The sequence below is a fragment of the Mytilus galloprovincialis genome, chromosome 10 (genome assembly GCF_965363235.1).
Source record: "Mytilus galloprovincialis chromosome 10, xbMytGall1.hap1.1, whole genome shotgun sequence".
NCBI lineage: Eukaryota > Metazoa > Mollusca > Bivalvia > Mytilida > Mytilidae > Mytilus > Mytilus galloprovincialis.
The window spans coordinates 57,273,010-57,292,601 of NC_134847.1; the positions used below are offsets into that span (position 1 = coordinate 57,273,010).

Genomic DNA, 19,592 nt, shown 5'->3' on the forward strand with positions numbered 1-19,592 from the left:
ACCAGTGGGAGTGTAGTTCTAGCCCGCTGCTTAGTGGGCACGAGAAAATCGATCCACATTGGAATACGGCACATCAGACATGAAAAAAAAGTTATTTTTCTGAATTGAGGACTCGGGCTCCTGTAAGGCACATTCCATTTGACTTTTTGGCAGGGGCCTGGGAAAAATTAGAACAAAATATTCCGGCTTTCATTTGTCATAAAAAGATTTTCCCCAACAAAATTGTATTACAACAAAATTTTATTACATTTATTAAATGTATTGGCAAAAATAATCCGGTTCAGGTATAAACAGCGCCCCCCCCCCCCCCCCCACCACCACCACCCCCACCCCCACTCCCGAAAATTAAAAGCTTTAATTTGTCCCTAAAACTAATAACATGGACCAGATGCCTTCTCTGTTTTTTCATGAAATTGGAACACTGGACGAGTCGTTACAGGTGTGTCTGAAAATTCGTTGAAATTTATGAAGTCAGTGACGGGATTCCACGAATGTAAAAATCCTTTTTATAAAACAAACGAAATCCTTGTTCTAGTGCATTCACTAAACTGTCAATCAGGCGTAACAAAGAGGTGGAGTTTAAATCATGGTTTAACATAAAAAATATAGGATTAAACCATAGTCCAAGCTCCGCCTATCTACATGAAGTTGCAAGGGCAAAGTATGTCATGGTTCCTTGTAATGGAATAACATATCAATCTTTATATTAAACCATGGTTTTTCAAAAACCGAACTGTTAAGCAGATTGTCACGTAAAAACTTCAATGGAAAAATGCCGTATTATGTTACAAACATATATTATCGCTGTTTCTAATGGTATGTCTGTGTTATAGTAGTCTCAGTCTAAACTAACTTAGTGGTATCGGTAAATAAATAGTGAAATACAATAAATTTTAATATAGTTAGATATACTAAATTTTAGCTTCTTGATTTTGATTCCCATGGTGTCACATTATTCAATAATTTATGAATCATTTAATTAGTAAGCTGTAAAGCCTTTTTCGACTGATTTTTATCGTTCGTTTTTGTTGTACTGTTACACTACTGTCACGGGAAAAGGGGAGTGGTGGCCCTGATCCCGCTATCATTCTTTAAAACCGTGGTCGCCACATTCTGTATCATGTACCTGTCCCAAGTCAGGTGTCTGTAATATAGAATACAGTGGTTGTCATTTGTTGCTGTGTTTTTCGTTCATTTTTTTGTACATCAAATTTTAGATTTCAACCTACTATAAACTGCAAAACTGATCAGTAGTTCAAGACCTTCAATTTGAGATCAATGTCAGGTCATGATGAAATTTAACCTTGACCTTCAAAGTGTATTATGACCTTGACCTTGTGACATTTGAAAGGTCAAGTGGTCCTTAATTGAATGGTGGTAGTCTCATGTCTACAACTTCCGGTTCTGAAGTTGTGTATTGCATCATATATGTGATTAATTTTGACCTTGATGAACCTTGGAATTGTCCAAAAAAAAATTCTACAATGTTGTCCGTCAACTGCAGATCATTTATCATTTAACAGATTTGAGATATCTATTGTCGTTTTAGAGATAATGCAGTTTCAAATTTTGCGAGCGGAGGCATGTATTTATGAATCAACAACAGGTTACCACCTAAAATGTTTTAGAAATTGAAGAAGTTAACATAGTTATATGTTTGACCAAATACCAAAAACATTCCATGGAAAAAAAAACAACAAAAAATCAATTTGAAATTTTCATGTTTTGCATTGACTTTGTAAGTTGCATAAGTTCTATTTATATAATTGATATTGCATCATTTTTGGCACTTTGTCAAATGGGGTCATCTGATATATCAAATTGAAAGTCTTAATAAACTCCACTAAAAAATGAAAATTGTAAACCCCTTTTTCATCCCAAGGTAAAGGGTGGGGTCATTTAGTGCAAAACATTCAAACTTCTCAGATGGCTAGGTTGTTGCATATCAAATGAAAGTCCGTAAAGCGTACATTTCAAATATCAAGTTGATGTCCTCAAAAAATGGGTTGGGTGGGGTCATTGAGTGCAAAACATAAATGTTCTTTTAAGATAAGGTTGTTGTATATCAAATGAAAGGTCATCACGTGTACATTTCAAATATCCAATTCCGGTAATCCAAAAATTAGTTGGATGGGGTTATTAAGTGCAAAAATCAAACTTTCTAGAACATGGCGTTGTCGCATATCAAATGAAAGATCATCAAGTCTTCATTACATATGTAGGACTCGGAACCCCGATGGTACTCCGAACCGCGATGGTCACGCTGAAGTGCGATGGTGTACGCTGAAGTGCGTTGGTTAACACGCTGAAGTGCGATGGTAACATTGTGACGTTAACTTGTTGATATCTACGCTGAAGTGCGATGATGGTTACGCTGAAGTGCGATGGCGGCTCTGTCAGTCTAACTATAAAGTTGACTTTAATGAAACTGTGTGATGGTTTATTCCAGCTAAATGCGATGGTCTGAAGTAAGAACTCTATTGAATGAGGTGTGGTGTAGTGGTTAGCGTTCTAGCTTCGCATTTGGGAGATCGGTTTCAATTTTAAGTCAGGTCTAATAAAAAATACATACAATTCTAATTTGCTAATCATCCGCTTAGCACGAGAAGTATGGAGTCAGAAAAAATGGGCTAGATGGCATTAATTTAGTATACGCGATTCGAGTTGGAGGAAATGTCAAGTGCGCCAAAAAAAAAAAGGTTCAGCGTGTCGGTCTATATAGTGCTACGCAGGGTCCATCTTATTTTATCAAATATAACTTGTTCTCGTCATATCATAGCCGAGAAATTGCTCATAAGACACTCATTCATCCATTTATATAATATCGTAACAGTTTTTAACAAATAAAAGCCATCAAGTACATGTATATATGCTTGACTTATAGCGAAACGTGACGCGAGTTCTGTGAAAACTTTAGAATAAGCTGATTTTCCGCTATTCCGCAGACTAACCTGTTGCAGAAGATTTATACTGTAAGAACAATACAATTAGACTTATATGTAGTGCGAGTTTTCTTACAAAGCAGAATTCATCTCAATAATAAAGCAAAATTATATCGACTCGATAAATATGATTGCTTTTAATAAATTTTATTCTATTTAAAAAAAAAATCACATATAATTTAGTGAAACATACTTGAACCAAAGACCCAGACATTTTATTGGTCGTACAAAATGTGTGCGGCATAACACCGAACGCTAGATAACCAATCTGCAGACCAAGATCATCTTTTAGCCGATTTGTTCCTTATGATTTGTAGCATGACTTAGTTATAAATTATTTTGTAACCTCAACCTCTAATGCTCAAAACTGTTCTGGACTTGAATTGTTCGTTACTTTGTTTTTTTTTTTTTTTTTTTTTTTTTATTCCTTTGTTCGCAATAAATCTTAATCTAAATAATCTTATCCACCTGCCTGCAAATCCGTGTTGTTTAGAAAACGTCAAAACAACTAAAAGTCCTGCTAAACCATCGCACTTCAGCGAAAGGACCATCGCACTTCGGCGTAGACCATCGCACTTCAGCGTGACCATCGCACTTCAGCGTCCCCATCGCACCTCCGAGTCCTACACATATATCATACTTCTGATCTCGAAAATTAAGGCGGATGGGGTAAAAAGCCAAAAGGTTCCGAAGGTATGTTTGTCGTATATCAAATGAAAGGTCGTAACAAGTACATTACGAAAACATCACTTTTACAGGAAAGACCTTTCAATTGTCAGGGGCGTAGCTGCCGTTAGGCACTTTAGGCACGTGCCTACACATATTTTTTTCACAAATATTTAAAAAAAAAAAAAAAATAATAATAAACAACATTATCTGTAGATGAAAGCCGCTGAAGTTGTCCAAAACTCTTTAATTATCGAACGTCATGCATGTGTACACTAGTCTTTCGTCCTTAGTGAATGGAATATTGGATAGAATTGAATGTTTTTACGATTTTACCTTAAATAGAAAATATAAACTAGAACTTTGGTTCAGATCATTTCACTTCTAACAACCTCAACTTAGACACATGTGTGAGTTTTTTAATTAGTTGTTGTTAGTTTTAACTAGCTTTCCACTTTGTCTTCACCCGACTTGCCAATGTTGGTGGTCCGTTTGGCTGTGCGGGATGTACAAATACGCAGTCACGTCTGGTCAGAATGGGGACATTAAATCCGATGCCTAGTTGTAGAGAGAATGCAACTCTTTGAGAAGTTCGTAGTTGGTCTACTAATAGGCAAAATTTCTGCTCCTATCCAATAATACCTCATTTTTCCAATGCATGACATTTTTAGATTTCCAGATCTTCGTTCTGGACGACACCTATATATATATTACAGAACCTAGCTCCAAGTTGTATCTATTGTAAAAAAAAACGTCAACGGTCCTGAACTTGCATAACTGATATTTGACACTGGATGTAAAAAAATTAACTGGCTTCCAATAATTTTGAGTACTCTCAAATCTGCGTGTAATGGCCACAATTATTCAAAATTTCTAAGCAGGTAGGGATTTTTTAGTAGAGAATATAAAGAAATACGAATTTCTTGAATTTTGTTAGGCATCGACTACGTCTGTATGTGTTTGTGTGGCATGGGTGAAGGTTTAAGATTCAAAAGATTGATGGTTGATGTCTAGTCAAAAGGATAGTTCTATTATATATGTCTTATATAGTAGTATCAGTGTTTACGTGCCTATTTTTTTTTTATGAAGGATCGTCAATATGTACTATTAATTAAGTTAAACGGATATATCAATCAGAACGGAATAGATATGATAATACCAAACAGGGTGCTGATCGACGCTGGGTAATGCAAATTGTAAATAAAAAAAATTATCATTACGAATTGTACTGTGTTATCTAATTCACCAGTCAGATGTTATGGTACATTATTCATAACTCTTCGAACTTTTCATCATGTATATTATAATTATCATGATTAAATAACCAGTAAATTTAATATTTTTGTACATAAAATTTGGAAGCCAAAACGCTGAAAACCGTTTTCCGTCCTGATGGGTGCCTTAAGCAGCCCCCAGACCCCCTGCCGATTGGTGCCTACAGTTGACTGAATACCTAGCTACGCCCCTGATTGTTTTACAAACAATTGAGATACTAGTTAGTAATTGTTCTTGTTTTGGGAAAATAATGAGGCATCTCTAATCATTAACCTACGACCAAATCATTTCTTAAAACAGCAATTATGTTTAGGTTGAAGTACACATTGATATTATGTGAACAAAACAAAGATTTTCGTTACCATGTAAGATCAAAATCGCTCACGCCCGCTTGGTTAGTAACTATATCCGCTGTACGATGATACACGGTGTAATCGAAGTTCAACCCACTATTTTTTTTTAAATGTCCTTTACCAAGTCAGGCATGTGGGAGTTGTTATCTAATATAAAGTTTTTGTTTTTGATGGCGTTTGTTTTTGTTGTCACTCAGTGTTTCTGTTTCGTTTGACGTTGAAGTTCCGTTGTTTCTCTCGGTTCTAGTTTGTAACCCATATTTGTTTTCTCTTAATCGATTTATGACTTTTGAACAGCGATTTACATAACTATTACCTTTAATGATTATATTACTTTCGGGATTTCTCAGTGAACCGATATTTACCGATTTACGTTCCGTGATACCTGACGTCAAGTTCAATAATGTATCTGCATAAATAAAATGTCACAAATAGGGGTACAACAAAAACACGAACCACTCAAAAAACTGGGTATTCAGGTGCTGCTCAACATGTGGCACCCGTCGTGTTGCTCATGTAATTACAAAGCCGGTAAATAGTCTAATCCGGTAGGTCATATTCGGCGTGAAAAGGAAACGGGATTGTAGTTACAGGGATTGTCAAGAGATAAAGATCTTCTCAAGAATATCTCAGCCACTTGCTCGCGGATAGGAATTGATCTCAATCTCATGTCTAACCGGCTTAGAGAACCCAATGGTGGATTCAAACATAGGTACAAGACGAGTTTTTTTTTATAAGTACATATACTGAGTACAGTAAGTGCATTCAGTATAAATACATATATATGTTAAAAACAATCTCATCTTGTACCTGTGAGATTTTATGAAAAAACTTTGACCAGCGGTTTCCGAGAGCATGACACTTGCAGATTGAGCAAGTCAGAACCAATCATTGATTTGTATCTTCGGGTTTTCTCGATTTATAAAATTTGCGATCACATCTTACGTTCCGAGCTACCAGCTGACGTCACGTTCAATAATCGAAATAGACTATAGTAGTGAAGGTATTAGTAACCAAGTACGCTATACCAATCAATTTCACACCGGGCATTTAATTTACCTGTAAAATTTTCATTTAATGATCTTTAATTATAGGGAATGGTTTAAAAACCAACAGGATGCATTAAAGGTGGTAAAAAAGCAATAACATTGGATAAAATAATAAACATGCAAACAATGGAGCGTGCTCCCGTATCTCTGTCAATTTTGCGGAAGGATGGAGATGTGAAAAGGGGGGATAAAATTTCCACTTTGACCAGCTATTTGCCAAATTGGAGGGGTCATGGAGGGAGACACCCGACCCATAGTAGTGTAGAGTTTGACAGACAACTGGATAAAATATCTCTGTGGATTGAAGAATGGAACCACGAACAGGTAAATACATAACATCAGTTTTCACATACATTGTATTTATTTCAACCACAGGAGTTTGAAATCCTATCAATAAGGGGGTAAAAATATACCAAAGTCTCTTCGAGAGAAGCTCTACTGTGATAGTCGACTTTGGTATATTTTTAGCCCCTTATTGATAGGATTTCAAACTCCTGTGTATATACTATGATATACTAGTCCTAGGGTCTATGCTATATTCCATACTGTGCCTCAACTCCATCCCTAAAAGAATTAACAATATAACTTTGAGATACAACTAATAAGCTATCATAAAACAATATCAGAACCAGATCGCTTTCTGTTTAAAGGAAATACTATTTAATGATTTGAGATTATTCTAATGTACTTTTATCTTCAAACCTATCCTAAGCAGAAACAATAATTGAGAAAATTGGATTCACTTATTTTTGCAATCAAACTAATTTAGTTACAACTATTCTTTTCTTTTAAATATAAACTTGTTGGGAAAATACAATGAAAAAAAGGGTTCCATGAAAATGGGAAAAAAAGGTTTTAACGTTTGGCTCATTTTTTTTATAAAAGAATAAAAAAAGCTAAGTTTTTTTTCTCATTTAGAATAACTTAAAAATCATTATCAAAGCTATCCTTTGAACTTGCATACAATTCAAAAAGTTTTATTCATAATAAATATATGTAAATCATTTAAAAAAGAATTAGTTATCTTTAATATTTATTTAATTATATAACATCAAATAATACAAATGTGAAATTCCCACATATGTATAAAGATTAAGCCTCTGTAATAGAAATGAAATAATTTTAAAACTTCTAAGAGATCATTTTTCGATAAAATGTCACTCTCTTTTGACAAAGAAAATAATAAAATAAAGAAATATCCCATTTCAACTGACAATACATGTTTAATTTGTTTACATTTTTCTTGGTAACTGACAGATATATTTAATGGTAGATTAGAAAAATATAATGCAATCACTTTTGTTTCGACCCAAATTTATATTTCTTAAGTAATTAGTAAATATTGATTAAAGAATTGGAAGGAAATGTATTAATTGTTCTATTAAATACTAAATAAGGCTATTTAGTATTTTAAGTTCAACTCTTTAAATGTTCAATGGATTTAAGTGCAAATCTTACAAATACATTGTTCAAAAGATATTTTTAAGGCCAACTGATTTAATTTGAATCATTTAAATGTGAAATACTGTATTATAGTAAAAGGAGTGATTTTAATATAAACATATGATATGATATTATTCAACAATCAAATAGTTAAAACAAATTCTTAGAACCACAGAATATGATGAAATTAACTTTAGGTTAATCAGAACCTAAGTTTATTATGAATTCATTGAAATTGAAATAAATGACAATACTAAAAGAAAAATGAAACAAATGATAATATGGGGACGAAGTCCCCAATAACAGTAGAGAATTCAATAAAAAAAAAAAAAAAAAAAATATGGAAAATTTTCCCGATATTTTCATTGTACTAATGAACTGAAATTCAGGAAATTTTTTTTTTTGCCGCGTTTTTGAATTTCCCGATCTGCGCAGAAATTAAATCTACAATGTACTTCCTTTTTCCGGTCTCGTTTGTATGAAACTTTGAGTAAAATATATATTTATCAGTCTTGTATAAAATAGGAAGGAACGCAATACCAATTTCATTTTTAATAATTCCTCGATATGAAAAAACGTTACCTGATGATAGCGTTTCTTTGTTTACATTGTATATGACGTCATAACTTAAATAACGTCACAACTAAAATCCCTAACAACAGAACCAAAATCCGGGAAACGTTACAGTATTTCCATTTCTTTTTTTTTAACAAATATTAAAGTTACAAAAAAATAATTCATACAGACTTCGTCCCCATTTACAGGTAATGCCTGCCTCATATTACTAAGTATTTCCAAAAAATAATTGATTAAAAGATTAAATATACTTTTACTTTATAATTTTCAACAAAACTTTAAAATATTTTTTTGACAAAGACCATTCACAAATCTTGTATTTATCTGTAAATTGAATTAATTCAGAATGCCCAAATAAATTGAATAACAAGGTACAATTTTAATTGTCATTTAATGGGTGTCCTGTTTAAATGCTGAAGGATCAATGAGAAATCCAATGTTTACATAATACTTCCTTATATTAAAGTATAAGAAACAAAAATTTATGTCTATCTTCTGATTTCCACAAAATGATTGATTGATATCTAACGCCACTTCTAGCACTATTAACTATTTCATGACAGCCAGCTTTTATTGGTCAGGATACCAGAGTGCCCAAGAGAACCATTGACCTTCAGTAGGTAAACTAAATCCTTGGGACTTTAACTGACAATCTCAGTGTTGGCAGGCTTTATTTACTCACTTTTTGAGTCCCTGAAGTGATACAAGTTGAATAAAAAGATCATGATCTATTGGTATATCTATAAAAATAAGAGAATGTGAGTGATTGCAGATGAGATATTTTACTATCAACCAGTCAGTTCCAAAGATGTGGATATAAGCAATTATAGGTCACTGTATAATTGACAAAGAATGATAAACTGTATAATGTTTGAATTATCTCCCTTGTTGACACTTTGTCTGTTGTAATGGTTGTTTGTTTTAAGTGTTTTTATATCACTTTTCATTCATTTCAACAATTGCTTCATGTCTGTTGAATCGGAGGAGAATATAGGAGTATGCAGGACGAATCATGATAGATCAGGTCCATCATTCAATTTTTGTCTATGAACATTCTTTTATAAGGATGATCAAGAGGTGAGGAACCTTGATGCCTGAGTTGCTTATTTCATCTAAAGTGATCACTAGCATGTCAACTCTGAGGTTGTTAGATAAAACCCTGATTGTGTAAAGGTTTGTTCAAATCCCTACTTTATTGACAAGAATTACCATATTTCTTATTTTCTAAGGTGAATGGTTCTAACCTGGCTCTCCAACTTCCTCCAAATATAAAAACTGACCACCATGATATATTGCCAAGGTTGCAAAAGTGGAATTAAACATTAAACAATCAAAACAGTTGAGGTGATCTGAAATAATAGTTGTGTACAAAGTCACAAACCACAGATATGCATATAAGGAGTTGTTGGTCATACAAGTACCTCAATGAGACAGCAACCCAATAAAAAATGACAAACAAATTAAGGCATCTTGATGGAAACATACAGTCTTCAACAATAGCTTGAAGTGTTGACACAAAACTCCAACTTCTTAATTGTCTTCTTGTTCACTGTTGCCCTTTCCTTTACATTAAAATAAGTGGTTATCAAGTAAGAAATGTTATTTATATATATGTTATTCATACTAGTCTAACACTTGAAACACAAGGCAATGTTTTTATAGGACCCCAAAAAATTTTTGGGATCGTATAATGGTATGATGTCATCGTCTGCTTCGTCTGAAGACACATTGGTTTCTGGATATTAACTTAAGTTTAAGTATATAGATCTTTATGAAATTTTTTCAGAAGGTTCAATACCACAAAAGGAACATTGAGATTGATTTTGGGGATGATGGTCCCAACTGTTTAGGAGCCCAACACAAGCATTTTTATAGTTTCAGGATAATAAGTTGTGTACAAGTATTTCAATTGCTCTGAAATTATACCGCAATGTTTAAAACCACAAGAAGAAGGTTTGGATTCATTTTAGGGGTTATAGGGCCAAAGTTTAGGAATTAAGGGCATAAAAGGGGCCAAAACAAGCATTTTTCTAGTTTCCAGACAATAATAATAAAAATGATAATAATAATAATAATAATAAATTCTTTTTTTGAAAGAGGGTAAACACAGTTAGTTACTAATCTTCCCTGAGGCCCCCACATACATGAATACAATACAAGTAAAAAAAAAAAAAATATAATAATAAGAGAAAAAAAAGCAAACATACAACATAAAATTATAAACACAATTGTATAGATTTAAAGATATAAAACAGTTACAGATTGCATGTAGTAAATAGATATAATATACAAATCATTAAAACCATACATTCTAAGAGTAATAGTTGCAATCATTTCAGACTGAATATTGGGACTGTCTCAAGTATTGTTTTAACCTTTGTTTTAAAGAATAAGTGTTTTGCACTTTATGCATTTCATATGGTAATCCATTCCATAAAACTGATCCAGAATAAGCAAAAGATTTTTTAGACAGTTCAGTTTTTGGCTTTGGAACTATCAAATTACCTTGAGTAACACACCTTAAGGCATAAGGATTGTTAACAGATATAAGTTGAAACTTTTGAAATAGGTACTGTGGTGCTTCTTTCCGCATACATTTAAATAGCAATAAATATTTGTGGTATTTGATTCTGTTTTCTACTGTCATCCATCCAAGTTCTTTAAAAAAGGGGGCTGATGGGGATAATTGGTCTGCATCAAGAATTAAATCTTGCTGCTCTTTTTTGAAGTTTTAACATTCTTACTATCCCTTCATTTTTACATTCTGCCCAAACAATAAAGCAGTAATTGATGAGAGGCAGAATATAGCCATTATAATATGCTTTCCTGGCATTAATATCTAAAAATTTCTTTAATTTAGAAAGAAGGTATATTCTTGATGAAATTCTAGCACAAATTTGATCAATTTGATTGTTCCAGCTAAGTGTCAGCTGTCAATTTTGACACCTAATAATTTCTCACATGATGAATTTTGTAGTGTTTCTGAATTTATTACTAAATTTGGTTGAAAAGATTGGGTTAATAACTTATGACTTGTTCCAGTAACCAATCATTTAGTTTTTTTTGGTATTGATGAACATATTTTTCATTTGCACCATTTTTCAACTTTGCATAAGTCTCCTTGAACATCATTATGTAAATTTTCTATGCTTTTCCCGAATTTATGAAGAGTAGTATCATCAGCATATAAATCTGTTTTACAATTTTTAATGCAAAGGAGACAAATAATAGAGGACCTAGTATAGATCCTTGGGGGACACCAAATTTCACATCTTTTTTATCAGAATTAACATTGCAAATGTTTACTTGCTGTGTTCTATTACTTAGGTATGACCTGAAAAAACTTACTGCAGACTCACTGAATCCGTAAATAGCAAGCTTTAAGCAAAGAATGTCATGATCTACAAGATCAAATGCTTTTTTAAGTCTAACAGTATTGCTTAGTTTAGATTACCATCATTCATTTCTTGCAGCCATTTGTCAATGATATCAATAAGTGCAGTTTGACAAGAATGATGTGGCTAAAACCTGATTGTGTAGGATGTAAAAGTTTAAATTTATACAAGTACCGGTACTTGTACATGTTATTTGAGACATGCCTTTCTAATACTTTTGATAGAGATGGAAGTACAGAAATTGGTCTTTAATTTGTTGCTAAAACTTTATCACCATCTTTGTAAACTGGTGTTACCTTAGCATTTTTCAGTAATGAAGGATAGATACCAGTATCTATCATTCTGTTGAATATATATGTGAGAGGAGAGGCAATACATGGGGCACTTTTTTTTAAGGTTTTGGGGTCCAATATTATCAGTTCCTAATGATTTATTTACATCAAGTTTAATTAACTCATCAAATAGCTTATTTATCTTTATTGGTGGTATGGTAAACTTCTCATGTTTTTGTTGTTTTAATTGATTTTTAATGAATGTTCTAAGATTATTGAAATCTGCCTTGTCAACAGATGTTATGTCCCTTTGCTGTCTTAGTTCTTCAGCACAGGAAGGATCCCTCATGGTTGATCTTGGGAAGGAGTATCTGTACTGGTCTATCTGAGTACGCTGTTGGTGTATGCAATGGCCTCCTCTGGTCAGTGAATCTCCGGGTTTGTAATAGTTGAGGGGTCAATATCTACCAATCTATTGTGGATCTTGTAAGCCATGGTGAGGTGGTCTTTGCTGCAGTGACCTTTTAGAGGCTGCCATCTTAGTCACTCCATTAAAGAGCTGAGACAATCTGGGGATACGTCTTGGTATTCATTGAACACGAACCTAGCTTCCCTTCTCTGTACTTGTGCTAGATATTTTTCAAGATTTTGTTGGTAAAAACAATAACTTGTGTGTAATTGTATGGATCTCTCTGAAATTGTACCACAATGTACCATATAACAAAGGGGAGGCTGGAATTAAGTTTTGGGTTAATTGCCCAAAATATGTAGGAATTAGGGGCCAAAAAAGGGCCAAAAAGAAGCATGTTTCTAGTTTCCAAACAACCATGACAATAACTTGTGTTTAAGTGTATGGATCTCTCTGAAATTGTACTACAAGGTTCAATACTACAAAGGAAAGCATGGGATTGAGTTTAAGAGTTATTGCTCCAAGGGGGTTTCAATAAGTTTGGGGGGGGGGGGGGGGAGGATGTTTACCATTTTTTTAAGGGCTTCCTTTTTTTTCAAATTTTTTTTTAAATTTCGAATTTTGAAAAGTTTCAAGAAGAAATCTTCAATTGCACAGTATTGTGCAATAGATTTGTTAGATCTTTGACCACATTAATTTTGTGACAAAGACCTATATTATGTCAAAAATTTGATCACAATCCAAATTCAGACAGTATCAATCTTAATCAATCTTGATTATTGTGACCAAATTTGCCCCAACTGTTCAGGATTTGACTACTGGGGTCGTATAAAGCTGCGCCCTGTGGAGCACCTGGTTTACTTTTACTTGCTGTATATGAACACACAAAGTAAGTTTAACATACTGTAATATACGAGACAATACTTTTTCTTTCAGATATCCTGTTTCTATTAATGGGTCAAGTCAATTAATTATTTTACAACACGTTTATAAAAACATTAAATAGGTTAAAAACCATTTTATGTTCCAAATCTTTATCTTAAACTTAAGATAGAGATATACGATTCCAATTAACCTAAGTAAATGAATTAATCAATAAGCTACCATTCTATTGCTGTTTTAAGATAGCAATTTTGTAGAATTAAATATTTTTTCTGGCTGTTTTATTTTCAGCGTTACAGGGATAAACATTGATTTTATGTTGTTACAACATGATATAGAATGACACTTGTTGTAGAAACTTAATTAAAATATTGATATTAGTCTAGCTCAACAGCAAAGGTATATGTTTGAAGTTTTGAACATAAAAAGGTGGAAATTAACTCTATAATAATTCAGTGGTTGTCGTTTGTTTATGTGTTACATATTTGTATTTCTTTCATTTTTTTATATAAAATAAGGGTGTTAGTTTTCTTGTTTGAATTGTTTTACATTGTCATATCGGGGCCTTTTATAGCTGACTATGCAGTATGGGCTTTGCTCATTGTTGAAGGCTGTACCGTGACCTATAGTTGTTAATGTCTGTGTCATTTTGGTCTCTTATGGACAGTTGTCTCATTGGCAATCATACCACATGTTCTTTTTTTATATCTAACATTATATTTGGATTTACTGGGTATGAATATCATTACATACTTTTAAAAGACTATGTAAAATTCATGAAATATTGACAAAACAAATCAGATAGACAATTTTAATTCAAATTAAAGTTCTACCATACAGTTTTAAACTACAATCATCAGAATTAGATTCAGAGCTGCCTTGGTGACTAATTGGTCTAAGACTGTATCACCAGCCTGCCAACACTGAAAGTGCTAGTTTGAATCCAGCACATTGCAAGTGCATTCCATAACTAACATTATCAGTTTTCCTACCAAAGGTCCAAAGGTCCAAAGGTTGGTCAAACACTCACTGGTTTTCTACCTCCACCAATAAAAATAAACTGCCAGGAAATTGTGTAATTGTTTGATGATAATGATGTTAACCACAAATCAATAAATCTATCAGAATTATATTCAAAATTACTACTATTTAAGATATCACCCTCCTGTGACCCTCCCTAGCCTTGATGTGAAGCCTCCCCTTAAATGATACGCAGAACTCTCAAACATTATGCCAAAGATCGTGAATATTGCTGCACAAACTTTGAACTTTTGTCACTAAGTACAATTTTTAGGCTACACTGAAAGATTAAAGAAAAACAGACATTATAAAAGTAATAGTGAATACACAATGCAATTTTAAGCAATTAATTATATTTGTTGGGAAGTTTAATAATATAAATCTTCACGGAGTGATTTGCAGACAGCATTGGCTATTTCTTAAGTTTCCTGATATAAAAATTTGAATATATGAAAATATCAGTATTAATTTGATAATAAAATGTTTTGTTAAAGCATAATAGTCTTGGACCCTCAGATCATATTATGACAATAATTGAAGTATTATTTTGTATACTAATGGGTATTAAAGACATGCTAATCATTAAAAATTAAAGGCATAGAGAATATTTAATATCTTTAATGCTTATATTTACTTTTCTCTTTATTACTGCATTAAATATAAGAATTTGGCACCTTAATCTGTTTTGGTGTTATGGAGAATTTAATAAAGTAATTTCATTTTACAATCAATATAAGTTCATATATTTACACACTTTATAGTTTGTGATAAAACATATATACATATATAATAATTTTATTTTACAAATATTAAAGAATTTGTTTGTAAAATTGTATGACTGAAGAGCTATATACATTTACCTAAAACCCTTAAAATTTTGTTATCTCTGTGTGACCATTCTTTTCTTTATTGCTTCTTCCATGCAAGGTAAATATTACATATATGAGTACCAAAATAGCTATTGATAACTCTCTTGTTACAAGAGTTATCTCCCATGTTTTATCATTCAAAGATAATTCTCTCCATTGCAAACTTTAATAAGACTTAGTGTGGTGTTATATTCTAGACCATTATCTACCAAAAAGGCATGTAACATGTATCTATGAACATCAAAGAGAGGCTACTAATAATGTCATTGTTATTCAAGGACCATTTGGATGCTGAATAGCAATAAAATCTCTGTTACTTTCATAAACTGTTTTCACAAGTAGTTATTAGCAGTGTTATTTGGCAAGTCCTTTTTTGGTAATTTATCCTCAAATTATTCTCTTGTGTCCCTTAAAGAGTTGTGTTTTACAGTAGATACCAAAGTTGTGTGTAAAGGGAGGGGCTAGGTCCCACATAGGTCCAGGGCTGTGTCTGTTGGGGGTAAATCCCCTATAAGCTTAAAAAATAGGAATTAGAGAATCTTCGTTTTCAAAACCAAAAAAAGAGTTATTTTTATGATGGACAGCTGCACCCATTGTTTTTTTTTCTTTTTTTAGAGGTGCATGAATTATCTGTATTTTTTAACACTTGACCTATCTTTCAGAGATGCCAGTTAATAGAGGCCCTTTTAAGGAGAAGTAATCACCAACAATTTCAGTTTCTGTATACTGTAATGCAGCCACATCAACATAGAGATTTTATGTATACAGCTCAGAAACAGTTCCCTGAAACAGAGTTCACACCTGTCAGCACACATACAACAAGAGAGGTCAAGGTCAGTATACCATGAGGACCAATATATATTTTTAAATCTGAATTCAAAAGGTTTTACTCATTATTTGATAAAAATTTCAAAATCTAAGGATCTTGCAATTTTTAGGTGTTGAACTTTTAACATAATATTTTGGTTATAAAGTGACATCAGGAATTTGATTTTCAGTAGTTGTTGTTTAAGTTGATGTGCTTTATAAGTGTTTCTCATTTATTTTTTTATTTTTTTTATTTAGATTTGACAGTTGGTTTTCCCGTTTGAATTGTTTTACACTAGTAATTGTGGGGCTCTTTATAGCTTGCTGTCAGTGTCAGCCAATGCTCCATGTTGAAGATAGTAACTTTGACCTATAATGGTTTACTTCTATGAATTGTGACTTGAATGGACAGTTGTCTTATTGGCACTCATACCACATCTTTCTATACTACGATAAAAAAAACTAATTTGGCCCAATTTTAAGTTTGAAATATTTTCATCACTGTCTGAGATTTAATAGTTTTGTTATCCAGACTTTGCTAACATTACAGTTTTATTTGATTCAAATCTTTCAAAAAGCATTACTGAAGCAGTTTAGAACTTCACACAGATTATCTTTGGATCAACACATTATTTATTTAATTTGTAATGCTTAAGAAAAGTGTCACATTTGTATACAAATCTGTTCAAAGTAAGCCCACTGTGAAATCTTCTTATTTTATTTACATATACATGGAATGATTGAACGGCGAGTATTTTATAAATATTGTAAAATAGACTACTTATTAAGTTATATGAACCTTCATGCTGTGAATTTAGCATAAAACTTCAGATTATTAAGAGACAAATATATGAATGAATATGGAATTCTTTATTTTCCGTCAACAAAAGATGGAGAAAGGGGGAATGGCCTTACACGCTGATTTCAAAAGCATATAAATGATGAAAAGACTAACTATTTAAACTTTTTATACCAGTAACATTAAGAATGATGAATGAAAGGAGATGTGGGAAAATTTATAAGATATATAACTTTGAATATTTGGTGAAATTGGCATTGAAATGTAAATTTAAATAATATCGTTTTGCACCTTTTTTTCATTTAAGTTATACTAGATCAAATTTTGTAACAGATTCCCAGAAGTAAGGTTGATGCTTAAAAAATATGGATACAAAAGAACAAAATGCCTCAATAACTTTATATATTCAAACAAAAACTTTTATTTACCACATATGCTATAATTTAATCAGTAACCCTTATTGTCTTGCCTTGACGGAGTCAAAAAGCAAGACATAAGTATGCTGTTTCCGGTGTCGGCGACGATGGCGTCAACAATGTATTAGTTGGTGATTAGGTCTAGTTTATGGTGAACCACAAGTGGTAGGTCAATCATATTTGGTATGCAGTTGTATAAGCATTGACATATCTCATTTCCATGGAGATTATTTGGCCCTGCCCTTTCAGTCAAGGTCTATGGACTTCGAAACTTTCCCTTATTTTACATGTATTAGTTTGTGATTAGGTCAGTTTATGTGGAACCACAAGTAATAGGTCAATGATATTTGGTATGCAGTTGTATAAACATTGGCACATCTCTTTTCCATGGAGATTATTTGGCCCTGCCCCTTTAGTCATGGTCTATTGACTTCAAAACTTTCGCTTATTTAACATGTATTAGATAGTGATTAGGTCATTTTATGTGGAACCACAAGTGGTAGGTCAATGATATTTGGTATGCAGTTGTTTAAGCATTGGCATATCTGATTTCCATGGAGATAATTTGGCTCCACCCCCTTAGTCATGGTCTATTGACTTCGAAATATTTTCAAAGTTATCAGTCTTAGTTTGTGATTTAGGTTTGGGAACGACTTATAATAAGTCAGTGGTATTTGGTATGCAGTTGTATTAGCATTGGCACATCTCTTTTCCATGGAGATTGTTTAGCCATGTAACTCAGTCATTGATTTTGAATATTTTCATAACTTGTGTAAGATGTTAAAGTATTGCTATTTTGATTTATACATTTGCATAATCAAAATTACAAAAAGGTGAGACATATCTCTGTGATAACAGTTTATAATAAAAGTTTCCCTCTATTCACAGTATGGCAAGTTTACATTTATTTCATCAATGTCTTTCGTCTATTTTCTAGAGACGAGTACAGCTCCACAGAGAGGACAATTATTACAGAGTTAAGAGTGCTTATTTCCACATGGATGATGAAGTTAAGGAACAAAACAAAGTGATTCGTCGAGTCAGATTACCAGAAATTCTTCAAGATAATCACATCATTATTCACAAAAATGACACCAGTATCAGGTAAAACTTGTTTTGTAATCAGAATTTGAAATTTATTATAAATATTTAACTGAAGAAACATCATAAAACATATCATCCCTTCCCTTGTTTTTTTCTTATTATAAAGCATATGTAGTGAAGGCTTATCAATAGTTACATCAAATATATGTTTCATATACTTTTTAAAGTTTTGGAACCAAATCTATAGCCAGTCTACCAAAGCTGTGTTCAGTTCCAAAGAAAAGATCAAACAAGAGTATAAGAAAGTATAAACTGTTACAGGCCAGTAAAGAAGAACTGTACAATGGGCCAGCTAATGACAGGTATGATATATTTTGTGTTTGGTAGTCCCTTTTTGGTTTTATAAGACTATTCAAAGAGGGTTGAGATCTCACAAAACATGTTTAACCCTGCCACATTTTTCTGCCTGTCCCAAGTCAGGAGCCTCTGACCTTTGTTATAGTCTTGTATGTTTTTTAATTTTAGTCCATTTGTATGTTTTAGAGTTTAGTCCGATGTTCATTTTCACTGAACTAGTACACAAATTTATTAAAGGGCTAGGTGAGATCCACCTGCTGGTGTGAGATTTTCTCGCTGTATTGAAGTCCCATTGGTGGCCTTCAGCTGCTGTCTGTTCTTTTGTCAGGTTTTTGTCTGTTCTTTAGTCGGGTTGTTGTCTTTATGACATAGGTATTCCCCATTTCCATTCTCAATTTTATTCAACCATTGTATGACCAAACTGTACATGCAAGGCTGTGTCTTTCTTAAACACTGTATATTCAGCAATGGTTGCAAGGATTTTATTATTGGAAATAATTGAACAGGGTTATGATCTCAATAATAGAACTGACATTCTGATTTTTGTATGTAGATTTTCATGAAGTCACAATAATTAATCTCACATTTTTTTCTATTCTCCAAAATTCTCAATATTTTTTCTGAATTTACAGTAGTGTCAATTGAGAATTTAGATCAAAGATATGTATGATAGGTAGGCAGTGAATAATTCATGCTTTAAGCATAGCACATAGCAAATTTTTTTTTTTAATACTATTTAAAATTGAGAATTGAGATGAGGAATGTATCAAAGAGAAAGCAACCCAACAAAAGGGCAGAATACAGCTGAAGGCCACCAATCGGTCTTCAACACATTGAGAAAATCCTGCACTCTAAGGCGGGCTTCAACTGGCCCCTAAACAAAATGTGTACTAGTTCAGTGAAAATGGATGTTACATTAAACTTCAAAAGCTATAAATGAACCCACTTTTCGCCTACACTAAGTTTAAGAGAGTCTCTTATCTGTATTGTGATATTTATAAATGTGTAAGTACACTTT

The 19,592-nt window shown here is 32.6% G+C and overlaps 1 protein-coding gene across 2 annotated transcripts in view; it reads left to right on the forward strand.

Moving 5' to 3' along the window:
- The first annotated feature begins 6,273 nt into the window (after nucleotides 1-6,273).
- The window catches only part of LOC143047928 (uncharacterized), a 33,121-nt gene continuing 19,802 nt past the window's right edge, over nucleotides 6,274-19,592 (forward strand). Inside the window, exons 1-4 of one of the 2 annotated variants that reach the window (XM_076221277.1) lie at nucleotides 6,274-6,609; nucleotides 15,814-15,984; nucleotides 18,111-18,277; nucleotides 18,445-18,579. In XM_076221277.1, coding sequence (XP_076077392.1) covers nucleotides 6,403-6,609; nucleotides 15,814-15,984; nucleotides 18,111-18,277; nucleotides 18,445-18,579 — 680 coding nt within the window. In that variant the 5' untranslated portion in view covers nucleotides 6,274-6,402. The remainder of the gene's footprint in view (nucleotides 6,610-15,813; nucleotides 15,985-18,110; nucleotides 18,278-18,444; nucleotides 18,580-19,592) is intronic. The other variant, XM_076221278.1, reaches the window with a different exon arrangement.